The sequence below is a fragment of the Pundamilia nyererei genome, unplaced genomic scaffold (assembly GCF_000239375.1).
Source record: "Pundamilia nyererei isolate P.nyererei 1_Seehausen unplaced genomic scaffold, PunNye1.0 scaffold00273, whole genome shotgun sequence".
Lineage (NCBI taxonomy): Eukaryota > Metazoa > Chordata > Actinopteri > Cichliformes > Cichlidae > Pundamilia > Pundamilia nyererei.
Window position 1 is genome coordinate 301,501 of NW_005187674.1, and position 13,340 is coordinate 314,840.

Here is a 13,340-nt window from a genome sequence, read left to right on the forward strand (position 1 = left end):
GTGTGTGTGTGTGTGTGTGTGTGTGTTTTCAGGGTAAAGTGAGAGGAGAAGGAGGTCAGAGCAGGGCCTTTGTCCCTGCTCTGACCTCCTTCTTTTGTCAAAAACAGCAGGAAGTGTGTGTGTGTGTTTCAATGGGATGTGACATTGGGATGGTCTCAGTTTGTGTGTGTGTGTGTGTGTGTGTGTGTGTGTGTGTGTGTGTGTGTGTGTGTGTGTGTGTGTGTGTGTGTTTTTATATTTTTGTGTGAGTGCTTTAATCTCGTTCTTCATTAAGTGTCAGCAGCAGGTTTCCTGTTTGCACATCACGTTACAATCTCTGCTCTGTGTGTGCATCTGTGTGTTTGTAGCTTTGAGTAGATGGTCTTGTTTTGTTTTTATGGTTTTTAGTTTGAAGCCCTCATTCTGAGGAAATCTTATCAAGACCTCACACAGATGCAGAGCTCCAAATGACTGTTTGATGGCTCACTCAGTCAACAGTATGCGTAATGACAATGTGGGGTGCGTCAGATGCAGACAGACCAAGGTGTGTGTCGTACCATCGGCACTTTTTCTTCCCACACTGTCTCATTTGAGCTTTTAAACTTTTGAGGACCCTCACAGAGAGCTGAGGAAACAGAAAGCATTCTAAACTTTGTTTAAACACTATAGTTGCATAGCTTTATGCACCCAGGAAGCAAAACCAGTGAGCTCTAAAAGCTCTTCACATTAAAAAAAAAATCTCATGCCTGATAGCAAAGAGATCAGAAGATTTGATAAGGGGCCATTGGGTAAATTGGACGACTGTGGCTCAGGAGCTGGAGAAGCTCGTCTGCTAATTGGACCATCAGTGGTTCGATTCCTGGCTCTTTCAGCTTGCATATTGAAGAAACCTCGGGCAAGATGCTGAACCCCAAGTTGCCCTGATGCTTCCATCAGAAAGACAAAAACAAAAGGACACATGGTTGTGTGTACATGGGTAGTAAAAATGCTTTGAGTGCTCAGATTGAATGGAAATGTACTATCCAAGCACCAGATCACCTGCTGTGTGGGTTTAAACCTCGGACTCTCATAGTGTGAGGAGTAAATGATAACCCCTGAGCTAACAAAGAATTTAAAAGACTTAAGTTGTCTCTCAGTTCATTTTAAAGTACTCGTGGCAGTAGTAGGACAGGCGCGCCTCTTCGAATAAATGAATAGATACTAGTGTGTGAACTTGATGACTCATGTGACTTCCTTATCCTGTGCATGAACTCCAGTTCCACTATTTCAGTCTGCAGCTGCCAGCGTTAGTTTAACTCCACTGTGGAGTTAAAGTTTCATTGGCAGATAAACATGCAAACTCCCGCCAGAAGAGCCATGCCCGGGTTTTAACCCAGGACTCTGTTGTTGTGAGGCAACATTGCTAATTGATGAACCACCCCCCTGCCTCTACAGTCGATCACTTGTTATCTTAGAAGGTAAATAAATCTTGAAGTATGCTTATGCATTTCTCGCAAGCAAAGTGAATGTGCAGGAAACAGACCTGAGACCTCAGAGGTAGTACTGCTCAGCTTTCAAGGCCTGCAGGCTTTAAGGTGAGCAACCAGGCATACACTAGGGCAGACCTTCCCAAAGTGTGGGGCCCGACCCTAGGGGGGGGCGCAGAGCCATTGCAAGGGGGGCGTGGCATGAAAAGGGAAAAACAAAAACAACGCTTGGACACTGCTAGCAACGGGGCTCCTCACAAACGCAAAGCAGGAGATGAAGCATCGCTGAATATGTTTCCAAACAAACTTCATTCTAAGCCAAAGACGAGAAAATCTGGTGAAGCATCTTCCCTTTGGCTTCACCTGCACAAGTGCCGAGGTAGGTCTCCCTGCAGAATTGGTTTTCCCTTCATCGGGAGCAGCGCTGGGCTCTCCAAATCACGGACAAACAGGATCCCACATTCTTGACTTTTAGTTCACAAACACTTCTTGTAATGACTAACTGCTCCTGACATTTTGGAGATGTTTGCTCTTTATACAGTAAAGTTACAGCGGGATACAAATAACATCAGGCTGATCCTGCCACGATTTGTTCCCCCTGTCCAAATCACGGACAAACAGGATCCCACAGCTGTTTATGTTTTTAAACCCATTTTGCACACAGAGGCATTTTTGAAAAATGTATTGACAGCAATGTTGAACATTATTACACAGGAAAAAAAACAACTACACGTAAAATAATCACACCGTGACGCCTCTGCCTTTCTAAATGGAGGGACAGTAACTGCGTGTGTATTCAATTCAATTCAATTTTATTTATATAGCGCCAAATCACAACAAAAGTCGCCTCAAGGCGTGTATATGTAAGCTGTAAAAACTGATGATAGTCAGATTAACAGTATTTTGTCTCTATCTGCTATTCTGCAATTCATCTCATGTAAACAATAACGTGGAGCACAGCGTGACGTGAAAAAAGGGTCATACCTTTGACGCTGCGTGACAAACTCTGTATTCCTCGTCCACGCGTAAACGGAAAAAAGGAGTTTTAAAAAAATCTCCGTTTTCGATGATTCGAAACGCCGTTTACGTGGACGAAACAGCTGCGTTTTCAAAAATACCCGTGTAGGTGCGGACGCAGCGTAAAAGAGTTAGTAGTTTATTTTCTTACTACCTGCAGATTACTTGTATTTGCTTAATTGTTTAGTAAATGTTTGAGGTGTGAAATAAACCGCAGTGGAGCAAAATATGGGCGTGTGTGGTTGGAGGACGTGTTAGTGCGTGTGTGTGTGTGTGCATGCGCGAAGGGCGCGAACATTTTTCTTGCAAAACAGAGGGGGCCAGGCGAAAAGAGTTTGGGAACCACTGCACTAGGGCGTGAACTTGTCCAGGGACCATTTAATATCTCACTTAATAAAACTGAACTGTCTTCTATGTTACACAAAGAGTTGGCTGAAGTATTTGGACAGTTAAATATACCGTTTACATGGCGTGTGGTCCGTCCTGGCTAATTAACAAGTGAGTTGATTTGAAAATAAATGTTGTTTCTTTATTAACCAGCTGAGTATCTCTGCTTTGAGCATTTGAGCCTTTTTAAGACTTTAGACTTCTGATTTGTCCTGTGTCGGCATCACACAGGTTTCAGCTGAAAACATTAAACGTTGAATAGAAGCCAGAAATCTTTTAAGTGAATCAACACTTAGCTGACAGGTCACACGACAGAAGATGTTTGATAGTCAGATGTTGCTGTGTGAAAGTGAATTTGAGCCGAAAGTCATCTTTGAAGAAGGATGATTTGGACCAACTGAGAGCTGAAGGTGTCACGAGGGATTTATGATGGCGAGGGAAACTTTTTATCTAATCCAAACAACCTGAAACCATTCTGACTGCTATTCCCAGGAGTGAACCTTTAAGATGTAAAAGGTATTTATCTCTATTTTTTGATGTGCAAAAATGGAGATAAACTTGCCAGTGGAGTGTTGGCTCGAACATTTGGGTTTCAGACTTTCCACCCTGCACGGTCGCTGTGATGCATCAAGGCCTTAACCCGCTAATGACAGGGTGTTAGCTACCCTCTGAGTGCATGTGGACCCTGTAATAACTCGTCTCCTCCCTGTTTCATACACTCTGCCCTGTGGGCAACATACAGAAGCATGAAGCGCTTTGGCTCTACAGCCCTTTGTCCTCCACCATGCACCCCACGTTTGCTCATTTTTTACTTGCTTTTCCTTACATTTGTATTTAAAGTTTCATGTAATCTATCAGTGTGTTAAAGTTGAATAAAAACATGATGTTTGTTTGTTAACCTGATAATATCCACCTGGAGGACAGCGACTGGGTTTGGTTTCATCCCTTTTATGTAGACGTTTGAGGTGCCTGGTACAATCTAATGGAAATCTTATAACCGAGTGTTAGAGACTTTATTTGAAAGCTAACATCTATTTTCTGGAGCTGTGCTTGCTAAGTATGAGGCTAAAATGCAACCTAACCCTAAGTAGGTGATTCACTCATCATGGATCTCTCTGTCACTGATTGGTTTTAGAGCACTCTGTCTGTACTACCCTGTCATATGTCAATCAGCGCACTCATCGGTAGCTTGAGACCTGTCCACTCTGCATGACAAGCAGTTATTTTGCATTATCGTTAAATGTCGTCATCCATCAGAGAGCACAAGAGAGAGAGCTCTGAAAGGATGTTTGCATGCCTACAGATGTTTGTGACCATGCACACTCTGCAGCAAGTACACATGAACCTTTTTAGACGCATGTCCAAGAAGTATAACAGGAATGATTACTTGGCCGTGATGTCTTCAGCTGTCCACGTCCATGTCTGCAGCAGAGTGTAATTGGCTCTTAACCCTACATCTAAAGCTTGATTTAGAATTCTTTGTGTAGAGCCTACGATGCAGTCTGTGCGAGTGGCCGTAGGCAGCGTGTACTTGTGTACAGTTTGTCTATGTTGCTCTGCAGTTTCACCATCAAAGCACCAACAGGCAGGTGGAATTTCTCTCCGCAAGTTGATCTTTTCTCTTCCAGTCAATGCAAAACCTGGTGGCAGACGAAGTAGATGGAAATGCAGTGCTGAACAGGCCGCGTTGAAGTGATGCACAGTTCCATTTCTGCGCAGGTGCAGAGATACCCGAACATAGATTACAGCACAGGGTCTCAAAGGGGTCATGTGACATAACTATGACATAGATTTAACGCAGAAGCATAAATGCACTGTGTTTCTCCCGCGGTGTTCAGAGGTGAAGTTAATGGTTGATAACATTGAGCGGTTTAACGGCGACAATGGTTTTTGTTTTGATCAAGCAGTCAAACTGTGAATTAAAAAGAAGCTGTGCTTTCTAAAGCAGCGGTCCCCAACCCCCGGGCCACGAGTCGTTTGGTACCGGGCCGCGAGAGTTGAGGCTCGGGCGTGAAATTTATGGTTTTCATGGTTTTTCCCGTGTTGTAGTTTTGTGTTATTTTGAAAGAAATATTTACAGGTTACCATAGCGGCCAGAGAGCATTAAGGGGCAGAGAGGAGGATGTTACGCTCAATGTTATTGGTGCATTTCAGGAGGACGCTGCTAATAAAGTTACACAATTACTCAGTGAATTTGTGTTTATTATTATATTTACAGAATACTGCAGATTTTTCTTGGTCGCATCATTTTATTTTGCTGTATTTATCCGCGACACCTTAAAGTATTGTCTAACAATAAACCGGTCCGTAGCGCAAAAAGGTTGAGGACCGCTGGTCTAAAGTCACCGTTAGGCCTGAGCAGTCATGATTTGTGTAGACTGTGACGTCCATGTGGTCCTGCAGTCTCCTATTAAAACACTGGTGTCTGCAGCGCATTAAGAATCACGATGGGAATATAAGAAGTAAACAAAGCAATCACATAGGGTTTTGTTTATAATCATTTATATTGATCTTTTAAATGACTTTTGAACATCTGACCAAAGAAAAATCTGCATTAAATTGTCTATTTAAATACCAAAACACCAAAGTGCGTGTCTGTGCTTTTGTCTTCTGGACGACTCGTTCTGTACATCTTGCTCTCAAGCTGCTTTAACTTTAGTTAAGGGGCCACATCTCGTGCTATTGTCGAGAGCCGATACTGATCCCCGCCTAATGGACTGAAGGCGGGCACCAGATCAATAACGCTGGTATTAGGTGGCTTTGGAAAGCGGCAGCTTTCTCTTATTTTTCATCTGAAGCTGAGCGACCTCGCTTCTTGTGATATTTTCTAATAATGCCACCTTTTCCCTCTGGTCCACAGCCGAAGCAGATCGGAGATGATTTCTGCGGTTTGGTACTGAACCAGCCGCTCGGAGGCCTGAGGGTGATCGAGGGACAGCCGCTGTACGAGGACCGGACCGAGGGCATGGGCGCCGTGGCCGCATACACCTACGGGGAGCACACGGTGGTGTTCGTGGGAACCCGGAGTGGACAGCTGAAGAAGGTAGGAGGAAAGAACGGATGATTAGTCTACCGAGGAGGAAAAGCTGTTGTGAATATGTTTGCGCTCCTGTTTGAGTTGGGTACTCTGTGGGAAAGGAAGGAAGTCAGGGAAGGGAATTAAGAGAGACAGGACAGAATGACAGGAAAGGAATACCGGTGGACTGTTTGAGGGCTTTTGTTTCCCCTGCTGAGAGGAAAGGGCTGCATTAATGTTTTAAAATTGCTTTTGGGGCTTTGATTGCTTTCTAGAGTTTCTATTTAAGGAGGTTAGAAGGAAAGATAGAGAGACAATTGTCTTATTCATGTTTTAAATCACTTGAGGCTCTTTTAGTTCTTTGGTTCGGATGAAAGGAAGAGATTGAAGTTCACCTGTTTGATTGCAGTCCATCTTGAAACAATCAAGGTGTTTGTTCTCCATTTATAAGGGGTTTTGATAAAGTACTCAGCTTTCTTTGTCACTCAGATGGAGCCATGTGATGTTATCAGTCGTCAGTGTGACTCTCACCTGTGAATCATTTGTTTGTTCGTTGTCAAATGTCAAACTCGGCTGTGTCGGAGGTGTTTAGCTGTGAAGCTGTAGGACTGGGAACGGTCGCAAGGCAGCGTTTAGAAGAAGTGAGTCTTCACGCTGCGTTATTACCAAGCTTCAGTTCATCAGCGCTGAAAGTAATTTCAGCTCTGGCATAACAGTTATTGCAAAGCTCTGAAAACGGTGTGAGAGTGCATTTATACAGGAATGTCTTCAGTTTTATTCTGTTCATTTCATCAAATGTCTTTTCCGAAGCTGCCTGATGAGGCTTTAGTGCAAATGTTTATTGAGATGTGTGCGTGACTGTTGAGTCGACTGCTTTCAGAAATGCTGTGTTTCTCTTCTCATTTGCACTCTTACTCCTGAAAACCTCACACCTGATAAATAAACTTAATACAGTAATGATTAAAAAGACAAAAACCAACAATATATTTATGTTTGTTGTCTTCTGTCTTCAAATACGTCTCCAAATAATGTCAAAAAAAAGAAGAAGAAGACCCCTGCTCAGTGCAGCTACACTCACCATGTGTCGTCTTTGTTGTTCCTCTTTTCTGTCTCTCAAAAATAATTTGGATGCATTTTAAAGACTCATTTGGAAACATCACATACGGTCTTCCATTATCTATTGCAGTTTGATATTTGCTCTATTACTCATTAATAATAAGTTAGTTAGTAGCTCCACGAAAGGATCAGTTAAAAATTTAGAAATAATTAAAAATCCACCAGCAAAACATTTTTAATGGTCTGAAAGCTTTTGTGTTTTTGAGCAAAAGTAATTTTGGAACCAGAATCAACAAAATAAAATGAGTTTTATAATCATATTTGATAGTCGGTGGCTACAGAAGAGACTAAGTTTTAAGCAGAGATTTGCAAAGCTGTAGAAACCTGTTGGCACGCTGCAGACTCAGGTGGCTTTGAATGTTCAAATATCGATCACGTATGAATGAAAACTCATTGTGAGTCTGAGAAAGCTTTGATGTCACGTCTTTACTGTATCTCAGATCCTAGTTCAGGTGTTGGAATATCAAAATCACACCTCTGTAAACAATATTCACATGTATCCAGACAGATTGGTTATTCAGCCTTTAACGGGGACTCCATAATAAAATAAATAACCATATTAATACCCATAGGCAACAGGTATCTGATAAATATTTCATTTCTTTTACATATTCTCTGCTGCTTATGAAACTCATCCTCGGTCACACCTCCATATGTGCCAGCCTGCTCTCTGCAGCCTGTGGCGCCGCTGCTATTATTGTTATCTGGAGCTGAAAATAAGCTGAACGCTGTTTTGATTTCATAACGCAGCAAACACAATCTGTTCATTTCCAGGGTTTTTATTCTCAGGCAGGAGAGATAAACAGCACGGAGACAGGAAGCAGGACTGGTGCAGGATTAAAGCAAATGTGAGCAGTGACAGTTCAGGATGGGGCCGGTGTCTCTGCACAGATGCTCTCAGCCTTGTTGAAGTTGTAAAGTTGTCTCAGTGGTGTCGGACAACCTCACAGAAAGCTGCAGAGACGCTCAGACTGTCTGCTGCTGTCAGAAAAATGCCCCACTTAGCTGCACAAGATGTCTGTTTTCTGTCTCCTTCAGGGCTCGGCAGTCGGTTAAAGACTCGCCGTTTCCCACAGCACAAACTCCGTCCTCTCTGGAGGATTTAAGACTTTGCTGAGCGGGAGAAAGCTTTCCTACACTCTGTGGGTGAAACTAAAAACCTAAATCAAGTAAAAAGGACAGGACAGACGTGTAAAGTGGACCGTAGGCCTGACTGCGCTCTGACATTGTTGACTCCAGTGCAAAATTTCGTCCAGTAAAGCACAAGTAGAATTTACAAGTCTCAGACTGTCTGAGAGTCAAACGAGTGCGTCTGGCAAGCAGCATCGCTGAGCACCTTCACAAAAACAAATAAATGATTATCTTAGAAAAGGGAAAAAGGAATAGATGTTCAAAAACACAAAGTTCTTTGGAGATGTTAAAGATGTTGATGTTCTAGAGGTTTGTTATGAGCAAGAACGAGAGCACAAGTTCTCCAGGTTCTTTTTAGGGAGTTAAAATATTTCTAGGCTCTTTTAAGATAGCTTTGCCTTTACGACCTTTATTCTTTTAGGACTTTGAAATGGTTAAACATGTCAAATCATCTGTGAAATGATCCGTCCTACAAAGAAATATCTTACTAGATGTTTAACAACCTGTGTGCGTTCGACCGGTTAAAGCCACCACAATATGGTCTCTAAAAGCTTTCGTTGGTTACAGGGAAATTTATTTTAGAGGGTTTTTTAGAGGTCCTTCTTAAGTTCTTGGGAGCCAGGACCTCTAAGGATACCCTGGTAATCCTGGTAATCAGTCTGAAACTTCTAGACATTGTTTAAGGGGACCTGGGAAGAGCAGCAAACTTAAGTTCTTTAGGTTCCTATTGTTGATACGCTGTTAAAGGTCTTTCAGATGCTTAGAGTCATCATTGAAGATGTTTTAGAGGAACTTTAGGACATTTAGATAGTTTGACATCTCTTCAGAGCTCATTTGATAACCCATGCGTTCAACCACCTGATGAAATCTTATTAAGGTCTTTCAAAGGTCTGGGATTTTATAAAAGGTCCTTAAGTCTCTTAAACACAATTCGTTTTATTTCAGTTTGGCTTGACGTCTACCTCAGCAAAGCCCTCTGTGCTTCTCTTCCCTGGATGCTGTGCTGGTGCTGACGCTAGAACTCATTTTACACATTTCCACAAAGAAACAGGACTTGTGCCAGCGATGAAGAGCTGGCATCAGTACAACACCATAAAATTGTTCCGCCCACCGTTGGAACCACTGTCAGTGGCTTGGTAGTGGTTAACTCAAGAAATTAACCAATGATGGACAGATTCAGCCCACGCATTTTCTGATTTTCTTCCCAGAAGAGAAATTATCCGACTTCTGCTAGTAATGCTATATAACAAACACTTCTCAAACCTCTCCAAACATGGGCTGGCTCTCAAAGGCACAAAGGCAGAACTGGGTAGTACTGGGCGTTTGGCACCTTTTTGTAAGGTCTATTAAGGTCTTAAAGATAGTTCCCTTTAAGCGATTTATGGGCTAGTTTGTGTGGTTGAACACCTGTGGGTCATTAGATGAGCTGGTACAGTAATTAAGGTGTATAGTAGTTGCTTGAGAACCTTGTTACAGCCCCCATTTAGTGTTTTGCTAAAGTGCTAAGTCTTTAGTTATCCGTATGATTACCGTAAATCTCCTAAAGCATCTTCTCCAGAATCAGAAGGACCATTTAAACCACTACAAAGACGCTTAACATGTCCTTAGCAACAACGATGAGCACCGAAAGGAGCTGGTCTTTGTCTTCATGGACCACTAAACCCTCCAGAGGGAGCTCTGCAACGCCCTTAATGGCAACTAGATGCACCTAAAGGAGCTTTGAAGGATCTCCACTGGATTCCTGATAGTACAGATGGACATCAAATTTAAATCAAGCAAAAAGACTTTACACGTTAGGGGTCCCAACCATCTCTTCAAAAAGAAAAATACTTTGTGCAGTGCAATCACAAATATTTAAAGGGCTTTCAATTTAAATTGGAGGGATCTGGATTCATCCTTTTCATGCATTTTAAAGTTAAAAATAATAAATGAATTCATCAGTAATTTTGCCCTTTTGACTTTTTGGTTGAATAAATGCAAAGCTTCTCTATACATCGTCCTCTGCACGATGGGCACATTAATCCACATCATCAGCAGTCATTAAAATTAAAAGATGCATTAAAAACCCTCTTCTGCTCCCACATTTGACCACACAATCATCTCCATTTTCCAGCCTGCCAATGATGAATTTTAATTGCCTGAACACTAAAAACGGAGGATGGGTGGTGAATGAATCCTCTTGGCGTTCACCCCGCTCACCTCTCCTCCCACACAGCTGCCGCTTTAATATTCATTCACATAGGGAGATATTTCTCTGAAAGCTGACCTCTGAGAGCGACGGATAGAGGGAGGAACCGAGGCAGAGAGGGAGGAATGGCCGGGGGTGTAGTCTGTACAGTGAACAGCTTGGTGAAAATCACTGGGTTTGGTTTTAGATGTTGGGCTCTGTGTGGCTGGGAGTTGGCGGAGAACTCTTGTTTCTATGTTTAGTGGAACTTCCTCCTCCTCCTCCTCCTCCTCCTCAACTCTCTGAGCTGCTGGCATCCAACAAAAGCTCTCCACTGCTTCAACGCCCAACAAGACGATAAGCAATAGACCCAAATCCAGTCTGGCTGGGAGGCTTTTCCCTCGCTTTCCCTTTAAGCCTGTTAAATTCAAAGTGATTATTTTTCCCAAAAAATCTAGAAGTTTATGGACTGATTTTCATTTTATGCCAGTCATTGGGTTTGACAATTTCTATTAAGATAAGTAATGGTCTTATTAGTCAGTTAATCAGCAGTTTCCCTCATTTCAAATCTTTCATTTAACGCTCAATCGCCGCTTCCTCATTTGAAGCGGCCAATCGTTTCAAATGAGGACGGCACTTCCGTAAACATGAATTACTTTTTTTTTTTTGCACTGTAATGTGGGATATTTAAAGCATGTAGCATTTTTAGCATGTTGCCATGAGCACACGTCTGTTATCACATGTTTACCATTGTACCATATAGGTCATTGTTATCCTTAATGAGAAACTTGTTTTACATGGAAATGCTTCCATCAGCATCTGCATCATTTTAAAATCATTTGGTACATTTGGGTTAAATCTTAGCCTGGTGCGACCCTGTGAAGCACTGTGGTCGACTATCCACTGAGCTTTAACCTCCTAAGACCCGAACTCTTCCATAGCATGCATTTTTTATTTCTCTTTGCTATTTGGGCTGATTGGGACCTGATGATGGTAAAATTGAAGAATTGTCTTTTTTTTTAAAACCAGATTTTTGTTTCTGAGAAAAATTAGATCCACATATGAGGACATTTGTTTTACATTTCAATAGAACAGAGGCAGTATAATGTCCTCGTACGTGGATATCAGGCCCTTGTAGAGCAAAATGCTGTATTTTGGTCTAGACAATGCAAAATGTGATGTCCACATATGTGGTTAAAATCTGTTGCGCTAACATCATATGAATTTCAGACCTTTGCTTTTTCAAATATGCGCAGTTTAAAAATAGGACAAAAGACTTCAGGCTTTTCAGCACATCTCTAGACTCGTGGAGCCATTTTTCTGAAGTCAGAGCATAAAGATTCAAAAGTTAAACAAACCACCATTTTTGCGATTGACTGCTTGCTGCTGAATTGGCACGTCGAGCCGAAACGGTTCACTTCTCCCACCGAAAGGCTGAAAGCAGCAGTAAAAATGCCAAACGTGGCTCAGCTGAAGAAGCGATAGTGTTGGCTCACTTTCAGAAGAAACTTTGAATCTTAATTGAGCTTTTGATGTGTGACAATCTGCAAAATTACAGTATAAATTGCCTTATTTGCAGCTGGAGGTGTCCTATCAGCATTTTCTGATGCCTGGTTTTGTAATTACAGAGTATAATAATATAAAGACTTCTGAAAGAGCCGTTTGAACCAAAGGACATACTGCGCCAAGATCCATTGTTCGGGTCCTTTTTGTTTTTTATTTACAGCATCCGAACCAACCCCACACTAACTCACCATCATACAGTTCACTAATCTGCTGCTGGATTCCTTCTGATCAACTGGTTTCATGCCAGGACTCGTCCGTGTCTTCGTCTCCACAAAGCCTTCCAGAGGTTCCCAACTGGGCTGATCTGATTGGCTGTTGCTGGGACGGGAGCTCAGACGCTTGATCAGTTGAATTAAGGGTGAATTGGTAATTTGGCAAGAGACTTAAAAAAGATAAACAAAGACCACAAACCTACAACTCTGTGGATGTTAGAAAAGTCGAGGTCAGTGTGATTTTTAAATGTCAGAGCAGCAGCCTCCAGAACTCTTTGTTCATCTTTTATCACAACTCTGCACTTAAAATCTAATCATCTTGGACTGAAACAGATCTTTGGAGCAGATCCCAGAGGCAAACATGACCTTTCACTCATCATACTCACCAGATGGACGGACAGACAGTGAAACGCAAGCTTTAAAGCTGATTAGCGTTGATTAAAAGTTGCTTTTCTACTCATGTCTTCAAGTCGTTTGGTCTGAGTCGCAGAGACTTGTGTTTTCTGTTTGGTGGCTCTGCTAGTGGACAGAAATATTGATTCAGACAAGCACTAATTTCTATGTTTTGCTGTATTTACTGGTAATTATATAGACTTTCTGAATGTCAGTATAAGAGGATTTATTAGTCCTTGTAAACAGCTGCCATTACCTGGAAACTGTATGCATTTTTGTCAGTTTAAATTTAACTGGGGGTTAAACTGGACACTGTTCATGTTCATGTTTGACCTTCTTAGACAAAAAGTCCTGTCCTCAGTGGGGTAACTGAGATAGAAAGAGGAGCAGTTTGTCCAAAAGGGTTTAACGTCACGTTTTCCGTAAACTAAACATGTTTTGGTGACTGAACTTAAGCAAAAAGCTAATAATGTAAATTGAGATAGCACCTTAAACCTGCATTTTTTTTCCTAATGGCCAGTAGGGGGCGACTTGTCTGGTTGCAAAAGATGGATGTCACGGTTGCAACATCCATCTTTTATGTCCATTATGTGGTTCACACACTAAGAACAAACCCAAGTCTCCTGCTTAACAGTGTTTTGACCTTCCACGTGGGTTTTTCCAGTCTCTGCCTGATTAGAATGATAATAATGAACTCATTCTTCAGCCGTTTTCACTCAGGAATACAGATCTTGGACTGCCCAAAGCTGCAAATCGAGTGTTCACCAGTTTCGTGCATTGACAAGAGGCGAATACAAAGGCGAGCACTCGTCCCTAAAGTATTTTGACATGGCCAAACTGCAGCCTGCTCTCTTCAGTCTGCCAGTCTGCTCTTTCACTAAAAACTCTGG

General features: G+C 42.1%; 1 protein-coding gene across 1 annotated transcript in view; it reads left to right on the plus strand.

The window, feature by feature from the left end:
• The window catches only part of plxna3 (plexin A3), a 135,380-nt gene that overhangs the window by 36,752 nt on the left and 85,288 nt on the right, over window positions 1–13,340 (plus strand). Inside the window, exon 6 of the mRNA XM_013915219.1 lies at window positions 5,710–5,892. Coding sequence (XP_013770673.1) covers window positions 5,710–5,892 — 183 coding nt within the window. The remainder of the gene's footprint in view (window positions 1–5,709; window positions 5,893–13,340) is intronic.